The sequence below is a fragment of the Parasteatoda tepidariorum genome, chromosome 6 (assembly GCF_043381705.1).
Source record: "Parasteatoda tepidariorum isolate YZ-2023 chromosome 6, CAS_Ptep_4.0, whole genome shotgun sequence".
In the NCBI taxonomy this organism is placed as follows: domain Eukaryota; kingdom Metazoa; phylum Arthropoda; class Arachnida; order Araneae; family Theridiidae; genus Parasteatoda; species Parasteatoda tepidariorum.
This window is the reverse complement of record NC_092209.1, coordinates 89,269,596-89,286,249: the sequence shown is the minus strand read 5'-3', so window position 1 is coordinate 89,286,249 and position 16,654 is coordinate 89,269,596. Positions and strand designations below refer to the sequence as shown.

At 28.0% G+C, this 16,654-nt stretch overlaps 1 protein-coding gene across 1 annotated transcript in view; it reads left to right on the top strand.

Moving 5' to 3' along the window:
• The first annotated feature begins 7 nt into the window (after positions 1-7).
• The window catches only part of LOC107440839 (pachytene checkpoint 2 protein), a 30,444-nt gene continuing 13,797 nt past the window's right edge, over positions 8-16,654 (top strand). The window contains exons 1-6 of the mRNA XM_016053896.3: positions 8-162; positions 4,083-4,239; positions 7,112-7,285; positions 11,828-11,918; positions 14,765-14,901; positions 16,232-16,318. Coding sequence (XP_015909382.1) covers positions 101-162; positions 4,083-4,239; positions 7,112-7,285; positions 11,828-11,918; positions 14,765-14,901; positions 16,232-16,318 — 708 coding nt within the window. The 5' untranslated portion in view covers positions 8-100. The remainder of the gene's footprint in view (positions 163-4,082; positions 4,240-7,111; positions 7,286-11,827; positions 11,919-14,764; positions 14,902-16,231; positions 16,319-16,654) is intronic.

Genomic DNA, 16,654 nt, shown 5'->3' with positions numbered 1-16,654 from the left:
ACGATATCGAAACTAAGATTTCATCGAAGATACTTATATTTAATCGCTAAATATATCGGAACTGAACTTAATCGATAATATTTATAAACAACCACAAACAATGGCGGATAATTTAAATTCACAACGCGGAATTCACGTAGAAATTCTACAAAAAAATAATAGGTATATTTTTATATTCAAAATAGAAACTATTGAATTTTTTTACAAAACTATGTTTCTGTCCAATAAGTATTGCATTAGTTGCTTAAATCAAAATAGAACAAATGCAATGGCTTATAAAAATACTATTTTTGCTTTATTATATGCTGATGTATATTTTAATTGTAAAACTTAAAGCTATTATCTGTGAGTTGTTGCAATAGTTTTTATTAAAATAGAAGATTCCTTTTCTAAGTTTGCAAATGTTATGAAGGAGAAATGAATGTTTTTGTGAAGAAAAAAAGTTTTTTTGTAATTTTAAAATCCTTAAGTAACACAAACGTCGGGAATTTTCAGCAAAAAAAAGAAAAAAAAAAAATTCTAATATTTTTTTCATTTTATTACATAGCGTCAAAATGCAGACGTTTCGAAATATCTAAACATCGTGAAGTAAGATTCGGCGGATATCTTTAAAATATTGGAAAAGTTTCCAAGATAACATTCTCTCAATATCTTTTTCGAACATTTTATAGCGTCACATTATTTAAATTAAATAAGAATATTTCTGTATTGTGACTTGTCACGCCAACTACAATATCCTAGGTGTCAAAAGGATTTAAAACTTGCAAAAATTAAGAAAACATGTAGAGGTTTACTTGTTCCTGACTAATAGTCCTGTCATTAATTTTCAGTTGCTTCTTGCATATCTGATAAACATTCAATGTAGATCAGAAAAATGAATGTAAAATATTTGTGCAATAGGGAATATATGTCAATAAAATATTCATAAGGGTTCACAACCTTTTTGAGTGAAGGACACTTGCACTGACGGTTGAATAATGATAGCTGCAAACGTATTTAGACATGTTGATAGCAAATATGATAATTTTTATTATTCTTACAATATATATGATAATCCCTGTGGCAGAATTTTTTCAAGCTGTCTGTGACAAAACTCTCTAGCTCTAATATCTTTCTGCAAGATACTTTTGATAGTAACAAACATATATGATACTTATCTAAAATAACAAAAGCTCTGTGTTTATAAAAAAAAATCTATAATTTTTTTCAAAATTATAATTAGTTAATTATATAATTAAAGAAATTATGTGTTATATATAAAAAATTATCTACAATAATTATATAGAAAATTTATAAATTATGTATTTTTTTAATTGAACATGTAATAATTTTTTATTCTAATGTTATGGGCGATCGCATTTTGTTGGTGACGATGCACAAATTATTTCCAGCTTCACACTTTGCAAATAATCATCACATTAAGGAAAATAATTAAAAATCATGAAATCTGTTTCAGTAGTTGCCAAAAAAGAAAAAAAAGAATCAGGAAAGAAATCACACTAATTGATCTCCCCAATATGGGGTTACTCAAATGCCTGTTTCAAAAATTATGTGTAAATTTCTGTAGAAAAGAAAAATAAAACTTTTTACTTTTCAAAGGAAAAATGCGCAAAATTTGTAACACTCTGCGACAATATAATCAATATCACATATAGCAATCTGCAAAATATATATATTTTTATTATTTAGAGGGGAAAAAAACATTGACTTATAAAATTGTTGTGGTGAAGAAATTTTAATGACAAATAACATTTTCCAAATAATTCCTGAATCATTTTTAATAAACCTAAGATTATTAACCAGTTTTTAGAAGTTTTTAAGATTTTAACAATACTCTGAACTTAAAAGACTTATAAGAATCTTTAGGGGCTTGTTAATGTTATCGGTCATTGTAGCTGTGGAAATTTTTAAGGCAATATGGGAATTTTTACTAAAAATAGGACCTTCAATTTATAGTTGTAGCTGTGAAAATTTTTAAAGCAATCTAGGAATTTTTTCCAATCATAAGACCTTCAATTTATAATCATTGTAGCTGTGGAAATTTTTAAGGCAATCTAGGAATTTTTTCCAAAGATAGGGTTTTCAATTTATAAATTTATAATCATTGTAGCTGTGGAAATTTTTAATGCAATCTAGGAATTTTTTCCAAAAATAAGACCTCCAATTTATAAAGCCTATAAATTATTATCGTAACTTAGTTGGTCATAAGTTTCCACCGTAGAAATTCTTTAACTGTTAGTTGAATCAGATTATTCAAGTTGTTGAAAGAGTAAAATAAATTTAAGAAAATATGGTTTTTCAAGACATATGGTGATTATTTTAATTCATACAAGGGTTTTTTATTCTGTTTTGGTATTCAATTTTATTGCTTTTAATTCAGATATATGGTATTCAAAATTATAGCTTGCATAAACTCATGCTATAAAAATTCCATTGTATTTTTTATGAAAGCTATTCAGTTTCAGTTATATAGTTTTTGATCGCAAAGAACTCAAACTTTTAATAATACTGTAACTGTTTAGGCAAGGAAAAATATTAATTTCGAAAAAAAAAATACCCACTTTTTTCATATATTTATTTATAGCAAAAATAATATAATATTAATAATAATGTATATTTAAACATTTATAACTTTATCTACAAATGTGTATCAAAAAAAAAAAAAAATCAGTGAACAGTTATAGTAATTTCCATGAAGGAAGCCAATTCTAAATAGGTTTTTGCTTTTAAACCCTGATGCAAAATAGTGAAACGTAACTACCAGTACCACTATGATTATTTTAAGCATAAATTCACTAGTATATTAGACATGCTAACTCGATTCAATCTTGAGGTACCTAGAAAGAAGGTTGGCATTGTTGATATCTATCTTTCCCCACACTGGTGACCTGCTGACGTGTTATGAACACGCTTACTTTGATGGATGGTACACATTGAAAAGTTGACTTGCTATATGTGACTGTGTCATCGTCCTCCTCGTGCTGTTGCTTCTCAGTCTTATTTCAATGGAATCCTGCGCACACTCGACTGCTGATAGCAACACAGGAGAGACCACACACGCTACCGTAAACTTAATACATCTTTCACCACAAGTGCTCAAAATACGGTGAACTTAACACAGCTCTCCGAGTCTTTCGCAAATACGGCAACTAGTAGTATCCGTTCATCGAATTCTATCCCTGATAATGTGCTCAACTTCGCATGCAGGTCGTTGGGCTACCAAAGCGGGGGTGCCATCCCCTCTGCTGAGGATCAGAATTGTGATGGCATGTTGTTTCCCAGACTGTTGCCATTAGCCCATTCTGCAGCTCTAGTGTGACGTAAATGAACAACAACAACTATCCCTGATAATATTCTGGTGAGTATTGTAGCATAACTACCACTACGATTATTGAACATCAATTCATTAATACATAGCGCATAGCGTTTTTAAAAACTGCTTAAATGTGCTTATTTTCGATTTTCATTTTTTGAAAGCCCTTAAAGGTGCTTTTTTCATTGGGTGTTTTTAAAAAGTGCTTAATTTTCCCTTTTTCAATAGATTTTCCCTTCACCATGTTGATTTTCGCTTCGAATTATACAAAAAGACACAGTCCACATTGTTCTATTCAATGTTTTCACAATTAATTCAACCCCAATCTATTTTGGCTTTTTTGTCAGTCTGTAGCGTATGAAAATGTCATTCGTTTTACATGACTCTAAATTTAAAAACAATGCCAAAAGGTTTTTTTTTTTTTTTTTGACATGACAGTTAAAACAAGATAAAACCGCCAATTGTCGAAAACTCTCCAACCTTGCTTAATTATGATGTTTTTTTGAAAGTGTTAGAACATATTTTTTGAGTGCTTAAAAGGTGCTTATTTTTTGTTGAATAATTTGGCTACGCACCCTGTAGTAGTATATAAGATATGCTAATTCGATTCAATCTAGAGGTACCTTTTGATAGAAGAGAGTTGACATTGTTGATAATTAATCCCCATAATAGCATCCCCCCTTTTTTTACCTTTTTTTTGTTGTTAAAAATTGTAATGAATAATGTGTTAAAAATAATTTTATTGTTAATATAACACTTTTATTTTCAGTGTTTTGAAATCTGAGCAAGTAATCTCCATAGCATCTAAGTGGATTTCAAGTCACAAACCATTTGGAAAACAAAAAATTATTTCTAATTTTGACGATGATGTATTGGCTCAAAATGTTTCTACCATTACTATTTGTGATAATAATAGTCAACTTGTGGTAAGTTGTAGAATTAAAATATATATACCTTTGCTTTAATTCTTAAAGATGTATCAATAGATACATTCATGCATAATTTTAATAGAAATTTGAGGACGTTAGTGAATCTTTCATAGAATTTTTTTATCGTTTAAGTGGACTGTTCATAAAATTATTTATTGTTAAAATGAACCCTTCACATAATATATCATCCTGAAAACTGACATTTCACCAAAATATTTTGTCATGAATATGGACCCTTCACTAAATTTTTCTTTTAAAAAATAGAGTCAACAAAATCTTCCATTTATAATTTTGAAACAAAAACGAAAACTTTAAAAAAAAAACATTTTTTTTTCAAAAGCGGGATCTTATTTTCATGTATTCACTCAAAAGAAAACTGATATTTTACAAAAGTCTGGTGGATTACCAGTTTTGAATCAAAACTCTATTTAGGAAAATTAGATTTTACACAATCTCAAAAATATTTAGAATATATATCATTAACTGATTCAAGGATATAAATGGTACTTTTGCATTTGAAAGACTCAAAAAAATTATGCTACATTTGCAGTGCATCATTTACGAATTCTAAGTTACAATTTTGAAATTCTAAATTTCATTAATTCTTAAGTTTTGAATTTACAATTCTATGTGTAAAAAATTTAATGCTTAAAAAAATTTATGAAACTTTTAAATTTATTGCAATTATAATTTTAAATTTATTAATATAAATGTGAATATTACATTCCTTTCCACTACTATTGATTTTCCTTTGGTAACAACTACGAAAGTTAATATTTTAATCTTTGATTTTTGGTTTAATAAAGTTTATTTCGAAGAAATTTGCTTACCATTACTTATAAATTATTTAAACATAAATAGATAAAAGGCCAACTAATTAATTGGTTATGTTGAGCATTAAAGTACATGGTATGTAGCGTTTCTAAAAAGTTCTTAAAGCGCTTATTTTGGTTTTTTAAAAGCCCTTAAGGAAGGTTTTTTCATTAGGTGTTTTTAAAAAGTGCTTTTCCCTTTTCGAAAATGAGATTGCCACGTATTATGCAAAAGTGTGCTTTTCACATTGTTCTATTCAACGTTTTCACAGTTCATTCAACCACAATCTCTTTCATTTCCCGTCGACCCATAGCTTATAAAAGGGTCAATCATTTTACATGTTTGATGAAATACTTGTGAGTCCTTATGTGCTGAGTTGGGTTCAGTGAGATTCATGTGCAATTGTGTCGTATTTTGCAAAATATTCTCAACTTCATGCTTCATTTTCCATCCTCTGACATCGAACCGAAAAACCTCTTACTAATATAATGAAGAAAAGAGTTCTTTGTCCGAAACTGGATATTTTATCTTGATCATGTAAAGTCTTTGAAAGTTTTTTTTGCATTTTGTTAATGTATGTAGTGCCTAAAAATATATTTTAAGTGCTTAAAAAGTACTTAAAATTTTTTTATTTTTTGTTGAAAGATTTGGTTGTGCACCCTGAAGAAATTTTTGAAAAATATATATTTACTTTAAAGAAGTTTTATTTCAGCTTTCTTTTTATCATTGGAAAAATCCACCGTAAACAAAATATAAATTGAGGAATATGATTATCTGTTAAATTACTAAACATAACAGTTGCAAAGCAATTGGATCTATAAACAGACAAAATTAAAAGTCTGGCATTATATATAATAACTAAAATTAGCGGGCAATGTTTGAAATGGTTTATATTTCACACATTTCCTAAGCATTATATAGAATGCCAAGTGAGAAACCCTCAAAGTATGAAATACGTCTCCGATTTGTTTCTAATATCATGAAATGTCATTCAAGATTACCGAGTTGCAACAAGTAGGCTAGTTTTGATTTCTTATTTTTTGTATAAAAATTTTGTTTCCTTCAACATGGAATGCATATTCTTTGTTTTGTGAGTTGCAACAAGTAGGCTAATTTTGATTTCTTATTTTTTGTATAAAAATTTTGTTTCCTTCAACAAGGAATGCATATTCTTTGTTTTGTGCAACTTTCATTTTTCTTTACATATTTTGAATAAATTTTTTTTTTTAATCACACTAATTTTTTTTTTTTTTTTAAAGAAACAATATTTGTATTTTTGAAAAATGCACATCATTTTTATAATAGTCTTAATAGAACTTTTTTTCATACTTAACTTAAATAACATTCGTATGTTTTAATGTTTTTAAAAGTTTTTTTAATTTTATTTGTTGTACTCCTTATGGTTCTTGTGCCGTTAACATACATATTTTTTAATCTCACCCATTTTTTTTTTTTTTGAAAATAAAAACATATGTATTTTTGAGAAACGCAAATAATTTATATAATAGCCTTAATAAAACTTTTTTTCATATTTAGCCCAAATAACATTCTAATGTTTTTTAAAATTTTATTTGTTGTTGTTCCTTATGGTTCTGTGCGGGTAACATATATATTTTTCAATCACACTAATTTTTTTAAAAAAAAACATTTGTATTTTTTGTGAGAAGCGCATATTGTTTATATAATACCCTTAATAGACATTTTTTTTCATACTTAGCCTAAATAACATTCGAATATTTTAATGTCTTTAAATTAAAAAAAAAAAAAATTTTTTTTTTGTTGGTCTGAGCGGAGTGTTTTTACACTCCAGCGAATGATGTACACATCAAGTGCTGCTGCTACAAGTAAAGAAAAATAGTAAAAAAAAATAACATTTGTCTTCCTATGGAATGCCTAGGTATTATATGTAGCAATACCTAGGGGAAGTATGTCTGTAATAATTCTCATATTTCATACTTTATCTATTTACTGTGCCAATATTTCATACTTTGCCAGTAACATATATTTTTAAATTGATGAGATTTAATTTTAATGTATAAAAAAATGTTCTATTTAGAATGGAGAAGTGCCTCCTATCTATTACGATGTTTATTCCTTTAATTCCACCTCACCAGAGATCCAGGAAGTGGAAGAAGAAGATCAACATATCACTACGCAGTGGATTCTGCCTACTCAAGATTTTAATGGACTCTGGGAATCTTTAATTTATGAATCTGAAGTTAAAGATGGTGTAAGAGATCATTTTCTTTGTCTTTATAAATTATTGATAGAGGGAAACCACTCTCTATTCCACAGTGAATAGAGGTTGGTTGTTCCTAGGGGTTTACCTTCAAAATGACATTGAAGGAACAGTGGTGTAGTTTTATTGTAGGTTTGGAGGGAATTACGCCTTCCAATATATATATATATATACAGTAGGGAACCGATTATCCGGAACGATCGGGACCATCGCTATTCCGGATAGCTGATTTTTCCGGTTTTCTGAATCGCTACAAAAAACCTTTTTTTTTATTGTTATGCCTAACTAAAAAAAAAAATATTTGGAAATAATCTTAAAAAGAAGAAAAAACGATGAAGTAATACACTAATGATTATTTCCAAAATGATGGCAAGGTAAACATCTTTCAAAAAAAAAAAAAAGAAAATCCTAAAATCTTATGAGGAAAAAAAAAATTTTTTTTTAAAAATGGCAGGAAAATTTATTGAATTTTGTTCCGGTTTTTTGGTTTTCTGATTCCCGGATAACGGGTTCTGTACTGTATATATATATATATATATATATAAGTTTATATAACCACACACCTGCCTACTTGTACGGTCTCTGAAAAGGGTTTTACAAAGTGGTAGTAAATGAACAAGTATAGTTGGAAAGATTTTTTATTGATTAAATTAATTAAACATTGATGAGCTAAGTAAGCTAACAAATAGATCATATCTACATATTTTTTAATTATTGATTTGTCGTGGTAGGTTGAAAATGTTTTGTTTTTTGTTGAAACTTTAAATTGAAGATTTAATACGACAAACTGCTATAATTTTGCTACTACTAAGAAGTTTTTTTCTCAATGGCCGTACAAGTTTGCAGCTATATATATATATATATATTCTAAATGTTTAAATTACGAAAAAAATGAAAAATGAAAGTTTTCTATGTCTACATCTTACCGAACCGAAAGCTCATTAGTAATGTATAATTTCAGAGAGGGTTTTGTCCATAAAACCCTCCTCAAAACTATGCCACTGTGAAGGAATATGATTTCTGCAACCAATTTTAATTTTAGTCTGTTTCATTTCCTTGGTGCGGAAATGCCACTTGTGTTGGCGTCATTAAAACTGGATTGATTAATAAAATTTAGTGTCAATAAAAATTATCCCCACTAGTATAATTATGTGTAAAAACAAATTTACCAATTATGAAACATATAACACGTTTAAACAAGGAAATAATTACGCTTTTTGTTTAAGTTAGCGTTTAGTTTTATATCATCAAAATTAGTTTGCTTTAAGAAACGAGAGGTTTCTTTGTTTGATATGCTTAGTTTTTTTAAAATAACTTTTTTTTCTAATTTAACTTTCAATAATCTTTAACTTTTAATAATTCATTGTTAGCATCATCTTTAGTGCACTCTGACTGTAACATGAGGTTGCAGATCTCTTTCACAGATCATCAAAAAAAGCTTTCTAAATAAGAGCCTCGCACAAATATTTTGATTTGTTTCGTTAATATATTTTATTTTGATATTTTTTCATAATTATGAAACTCATTTACTCAAATAATTTAATGTAAAATTCAATTTTTTAGTGCTATTTAATTTAATGATAGCTAAAATCTTATAAATGCTGCAATGGAAGATTAGAATGATATTGTCTAAATAGTTTCTGAGTAAAGTTTTAAAAAAAATCACATTTTTAAATTTTTATTGCTCCGCTTCCGTTCAAATTTTACAATTGCCATTTAAAGTTGTATTAATAAAAATTATGTAAAATGCTTGTATATGCTGTAAAATTCATGCTTGTTTTAAATTCTCACTTAAAAAGTAATTTAAAACTCGAAATGCATAAATTCTAGTACTGACTATTTATGTGAGGCTAATACAAAAAAATATATAAAGGGCGGCATAAATGGATATTTTTTATTACAAATTAAACTGAAATCTTATGTGCTTTAAAATGTATTTTCCAGTTTTTTGTTAGTATGTTAATAAGTTATAATTGATGCTAAAATGAGTGCTTTTTTATCATTTTCTCCTCACGATTAATATAAATGGTTATAAATGATAATATTTTCTCTAGGGCTTAAAAAAAAAATTAAAGAGCTCCGAAACAGTGACTTTTATATTTAAAACAGGGTTCAATTTTTTACTATGCACACAATAAACACCACTGAATGCATGCATCACAATTTCAAGGAAAGTATGCGTTTTTTCTCAGTAAAAAAATAACTATAATTATTTTGAACAAATCATGCACAATTTTATGGAAAATGTCTAGTTTATAAAAGATTTAGTACAATTTTAAAAAATAATTATTCTGCATCAATTTAAAGCTCAGTTAGGATGCATTAGAACATGGTTGAAATAGTCTGATTTTGAATTATTCTGGTCATGAAAAATTTCTGCTTGTGAAGCAAATATAGGGAATTTAACTACATTTTTAAAATCAAAAACATTTTATTAATTTATGGAATAAAATACCCTTAAGAGAAGCTTGAATTAGTATAACATCTTTTACTTATATCATTTTACTGAATAAGAGTAAAGACCGGCTTGTTCTTTTTAAAAAATAAAAGCTGTTCTTTTAATAAAAATGAGCCCGTCTGGCCTTTTTCAAAAAGGTCTGGATTCTTTGCAATGCTGCTTTATTCATAATATCAGTATGATTATTTTGATATGGGTTCTCTTGAAATGTAAAAGAATAACATTCTTACTATAAGAAATATTGTACCTCTTTTTAGTATTTTTATACATTTGGTACAATCTGGTCTTCGGAAACTGGTGCTAAGTTTTTAAAAGTTGTTTGACAACCAAATAAAATAGTTCTTGTTGGCAAAGTTTCTTTCTTTTTTTTTTATGGATTATTCAATTTTCTCGCTTTTCCACTCTGTTAAAATTTGAGAAAGATTGAATAAAAATTCATTATTATTATTATTATTTTTTTGAACATCCATCATAATTGAGAAGCTTAATTTTCCAGAGTTATTACATTTCCTTCTGATACAAAAGTTTACAATTTATTATGAGAAAAACAAGTCTAAAATCAAACCTTATATATATATATTTCCCTTTTTATAAATTATTTTTCCTTAAAACATGTTATAATAATAATATTTATATTAATATATTTTATATCTTATAAAATTAATAATTTTTTTTAAATCTAAGAAAACTATTTTTTTCTCAATAATTTAGGTGTAAAATCATTACTAATGTTCTTTAAAGGCAAAAAGTGGCCACCAGATAAATTTTTCCTTCCCAGTCTTGCTGTTGATGACAAAAATGTACATTGCAATTTGCTCAAATTTTTATGGGAAACTTTAATAAATCAAAAAATTTTGTTTCTGAAATTGAGTGGGAACCCTATGTAATTTGTAAAATTTATTCCATAGATTAATAAAAAAAATATTGTTTCTTCCCCTTTATCTCCCCTGTCCAGAGATGATTGTGCTCTGGGAAAAATCCGGATTTTTCACAAACTGCGATCTGGAAGTTACAGGAAATCTAAAATCCAGAAGTTTCAAGAAATATTTTTTTTGGTAGAATAATAAATGTGATTAGAGATAAAAATAAACTTATACATAATTATTCATTTAAATAATGCTGCATATAATTTATCTAGAATTTCATGTTTTGAAAATTTCATTAATTTAAATATATAAAGACATTAATTTTTTGAAACGCGTCATTAATAATTTTATTCAAGAAATTTTCAGGACTTTTGAGTTGGGCTCACAATCACCCCTGCCTGTCTAAAGTAACATAAAGAAGGAGGGGTTGATGATGATGTTCATTTTTCTGTCCTGTATGAGAGTTAGATTTCAACAAAAGATTTTCCTAAAATGTGCTTTTTTTTATTCAAGGTTTGTAAAAAGTATTTAATTTTCTATCTTATGAAAAGAGATTTTTTTCTTTGCCATGTCGATTGTCGTTCTAGATTACAAAAAAATACATGATTTTCACAATTTTCTCTGCAATATTTATCAGATACTAATTATTTTATCATGATTACGTGAAGTTTGTGAAAATGTTTCTGAATTTTATTAATTTTATGTTCATAAATTAAGAACTTTAAAAAGATAGAAAAAATTTTTTTTAATACTGCACCAATCCTAATTATGACTTTTTTTTTTAAAGTGATTAAAAATATTTTTTGAGAGCTTAATTTTTGTTGAAAAATTTGATAATGCACCTGCAAGAAGTGATTTCTTCTCACTTATTCCTCAACAAAAAGTTTCATTTTTTTTTACTATTGCCATTAATATTATTATCATTAATTTCTGGAAGAAAATATAAAAGTGTTTTCCTTGTCTGCAAACAAATTTACATAATGTGCTCCTAATTAAGAAAAAGGCTGATGTTTGCATTCAATCTCAGTTAAAAAAAAATATCACCAGTGCAGTTGAATCTGAGAATGTAGAAATCTAATCCTTAAGTTTAAAATTGTCTATTTTTGTGCCTTTTGCACTATGTGAAACATAATAACCATTGTAAAATATTTTTGACATATTTGAAACATATTTTGATTAAAGATTTTTAATTAGTTTTGTTTGTTTCAGCTCCTGAATTATGTTTCTACAGCTTTGCGATTTTCAGAAAAGTCAGTCAATCCTAATATCGTTTCATGGAACAGAATGATACTTTTGCATGGTAGGAATAAAATTAAATATATTTTAAGTGTTTTTTTTTTTTTTACAATAAAGTGTCCCATGTTAATTTTAAAAAAAAAGTTTTTTGCCTTTGAATTATTGATAATTAATAGAACTAATGCATACTGCTATAGAGCTAATGTATTTAAAATACAGCATCCATTAGTGTCTATAGTTTCTTTTTAGGCGCAATTTTATTTTAGGGGTCGTCTATAATTGATGTTACATGTTACCCCTCCCCATATTTTTGACCCCTTTGTCACAAAGTGTCAGAATTAATCCTATTAAGTGTCCCTTGTCACACGATATTGCATAAATATATGTTAGCAGTTCAGAAACAAAACACATGTTATAGATCATATTTTATTTTTTTAAAAACTTTAATCTACATTTTTACTGTCACACCTGCCAAGTTTTTTAACGAAAACTCCTGTATTTTACGACTATGTCCTGTTTACCTGTATATTCTCAAATTTCTCCGTATTTGTTGAAAAAATTTAAAAAATAAAAGAAAAATTGGTGATGAAATATCCGCTGATGTCAAAAATACTTCTCTTATTCTTCAACAGCTGGGGTTAATGCCAGTGCATGTACTGCAGTACGTTGAGTGTTAAATGTTTAAGTCGAGCCATGATGACTCATGGGATAGAGCGTTCACCTTCCAATGAGGTAAACCCAGGTTCGAATCCCAGTGATAACTGGTTGATACGAATTCCGCGTCCTGCTTGCGCCGACCACAGTGCTTACGTGAAATACTCTCAGCGGTAGACAAATCACGGGATAGAGTCCCCTTGTCATCAGGTAACTCAAATGCAGGTTAGTTTCATCAAAAAGTCCACAAAGGCAAATTTCTCCCAATACTTGATCTAGGAGTTTTCTTGTCTTCTGGACTTTGTTCAAAATTTCAAGGCTACGGAGTTGAACATCAGTAATTTGAAAACCCGAAATTGGGTCGAATAGTAAAATCTCTGTTACTTTTTTTCTCCAATGTTGGCAGGTATGTACTATCATTTAAAAACATAATAATTCAAAGTGTATTATTTATTTTGTCGAAAACAATAATAAACAATTATATGAAATTTTTTAACTTGCGGACTGATTTTAAATATTTTTATTTTAATCAAAACAAAGGATGTCACTCTTTAAGTTACTGCTCCCCCCACCTTGTTACGATTTCTGGAACCCTCTCTCTCTCCCTTCCAGGTGTGACATCATTTATGGGCTACCCCTTGTGTATTTTTTTCACAAAGAGCAGCAAATATATGTAAATCTTCAAAAAGTGTGACATGAAGTAGAATACCTCAAAAAGCGTGACATGGGTAAAGCAAGAGTTATGAATTTTTTTTATTGATACAGTCAGGCCTGTTTATAAATGCTTTTAAGCAACAGAAATAGCAAAATGTATAAAAAAAATAGTATTTTGAATAAATGTAGTTAGGATCAATAACCTTATTAGGTGTTTTTAAAATTTAGTCCTTAACGTGTTCCTGCATAGGTCATAAAAAAAACTTAATTATAAAAGTTTATAAAAGTAAAATAAAATATTGACGGTGAATGTGTTTTAAAAAATATTCTTACTTTTAAGCTGATTTGGGTACAAAAATATAGTCTGAAAATTTACTATATTTTACCTGTATTTAAAAGATGCATACCAATAACTTATTCCTATTTGGTTTAAATACCCTGCGTAGGGAAATTAATTGTTCAGCTTGAATTTGTAAACAATTTTATAAATATTATTGGTAGTACAAAAAAAAACTATTGTTGGTAGTACAAATAAGTTTCCGCTGTTTTCTATCAAAAATTATCAGTTTATTGTGAAAAAAACGGTACATTATCTTTTGTCCAAAGTATTCTCCATTACTAGACACTACTTTCCCACTTCTTTCTGAGAGCATTCGGATACTGTGTCGAAGAACTCTACATCTTTCGAGGATATCCACGAATCGACCCATTCATTGGTTACCTCAAATGATGTAAATTTTTGTTCAGACAGACCGTGTGACAGCGACCGGAATAGGGGATAATCTGAAGGGGCAAGGTCTGGCAATTACGGCAGATGGGGAAGAACTTCCCATTGAAGTGTTTCCAAATAGCAAAATCAATTTTCATACAAAATCGACGTTCAATGTCTCTTGGCTTCAGTTCATATGGAACCCAACTTCCTTGTTTTTTTTATCTTTTCTAACGATGTCAAATTTGCTTGCCGAGTCCCTTGTAATGTAAGAGAAAGTTCTTTTTGCGTTTGTGACGAATCTTCTTCCTATAATTTTTCCAATTCCTTGTATTCGTAAAATTTTGGACTTCCACTGCATTCTTTGTCTTCCATGTTAAATTCACCATTTTTTAACTTCTGACACCACTCACGAAAACTTCTTTCACTTAAAGCAGCCTCACCATATGCTTCAAAGTGCTTCATCTGCAGATTTCTTCGATTTCAAGTAAATAAAAATTTCCCGCAGAGGACTCTTATTTGGCGCAAAACTTGACATTTTTGCACAAAAACAAATACCTAATGCAAATACAGAATCGCTAATACTTTAAGGTTTTGTTGTTACCAAATGAACAAACTTACAATAAGGCGTTTAACACCAGTCAATTTCTATATAACCTTCTGGTAGCGCCATCTTGTGACAAACAGCTTGAACTTATTTGTACACCCAATGAGTGAAATGCTAAAATAATAAAAGAAATGCTTGTAGTTTAGAACAGGGTTTATTTATTTCCAGAATTATTGGCTATGTTGTTTAAATAGTGAGTAGTTAATTGAAAGTTTTGTTCTACTCCTTCTTGTGTGTTTAATATTTTTATTTTAATAACATTAACTGTATTATTTAATTTTTATAGGGCCTCCGGGAACGGGTAAAACTTCACTGTGTAAGGCTTTAGCTCAGAAAGTCTCTATTAGATTTTCATCAAAATTTGCATATGGAATTCTAGTGGAAGTCAATACTCATAGTCTCTTCTCCAAATGGTTTTCCGAGGTAGATTTTTATTCAGAGCCACAATTTAAATGGATAAATGAAACAAAACAAACATGTATATAGTTTGTCTATGGTAAGAACTCCCCCCGCCTCAAAGTCTGAGGTTGTCTGCTGCTATGGAAACAAGAATAGCTAATTTCAAGAATGGTAACTTTTCTTCACTCTAGCGCTAACACAATAGACCGGAGAAAAAATTACCTTTCTCTAGCCGAACCGAACCAAAACTTGTCCTAAACAGTGACCTCACACCCCTATTGAAATAGTTATACCTCGTTACCATAGTCACCGCCACGGGTCCTGACGCATGGCTGGGGGAGTTTTTACTTTAGACAAACTATACCAGAACTTTTTTAAAATAAAACTGCTTTTGCAGGTGATAATTACAATGATTATTATTAAAATTATTATTTATATATTTTTTTTAAAATTTATACAATATTGATTTTGTTAAAAAAAAAGCTTGTTTTTTATTTTGATACAGAAATTAATTTTATTCATATTATATTCTTTTAATAATTAATTTATTTTAATGATAATACTAACTCATTTTATATTCATTTTTGCTTGTCAATCATATTACTGTAATGAAATGGCATTTTAATGTATGAAATTCTAGACTCTTTTTATTATTCTGACATTGTTTAAGACTAGCATTGTACGTACAGAGTGCATAGCGTTTTTAAAAAGTGCTTGAAGGTGCTTATTTTTTATTTGCATTTTTTACAAGCCTTTAAAGGTGCTTTTTTTATTAGGGGTTTGTAAAAGGTGCTTAATTTTCTATCATATAAAAGAGTTTCTTTTTTGCTGTTTTGATTGTTGTTTTAAATTACAAAAAATTCGTAATTGTCTCTAATATTTATAAAAAAAAAAAAAACAACTTATTTGATCATGATTATGTAAAGTTTTTGAGACTTTTTTGAATTTTATTGATTTTATTTTTATAAATTAAGAATTTTAAATGATAGAAAAAATTATTTTTATTACTGCACAGATCCTTATTATGAGTTTATTATTTTTTTTTTTTGGAAAGTGATTCAAAATATTTTTTGAGTGCTTAGAAAGTACTTAAAAGGTGCTTATTTTTTGATGAAAAATCAGGCTACTCACCCTGATATACCTTCAGTTTCTGCACATTCTGAAAACTTCAATTAAATTTCTTTTTACCAATTATTGCCTCCAATTTTATGTTTTCTTTCTCAGAGTAGAGTTTAAAAAGTGAGAGGTTTGGGAATCGGCCTGAAATGCATCCATATTTTGTACTTTCTACTTATATGAACTTTTATTTATAATATTAAATATAATTTCCTAATGTTGTAATTATGTTTTGCAGAGTGGAAAATTGGTTACAAAACTCTTCCACAATATAATCAATCTAGTTGAAGATACTTCTGTGCTTGTAATTGTGCTTTTAGATGAGGTAATATTTCTATTTTGTTAAATTATTTAAATTTATTACATTTTAGCACTCCTGTATTAGAGGTGTGTGTGTGTGTGTGTGTTTCTTTTTATTTGTTTGTGTATGTTTATTGTGAAAAATAATGAATTCACTTGTTTTTTCATACATGCTGTTACTAATTTCTTCAAAGATTATATTGTGACACTAATTCGTGTGAATGAAATAGTATTAATTATTAAACTATGTTGTAGCATATTTCATTGATTAATTCCTTGTTTAATTAGCATACTCTTTCAAATCATTAAGATTCCATCTTACTAAATTCAAATCATATTATTAGTTTGATATTCAGGTGTT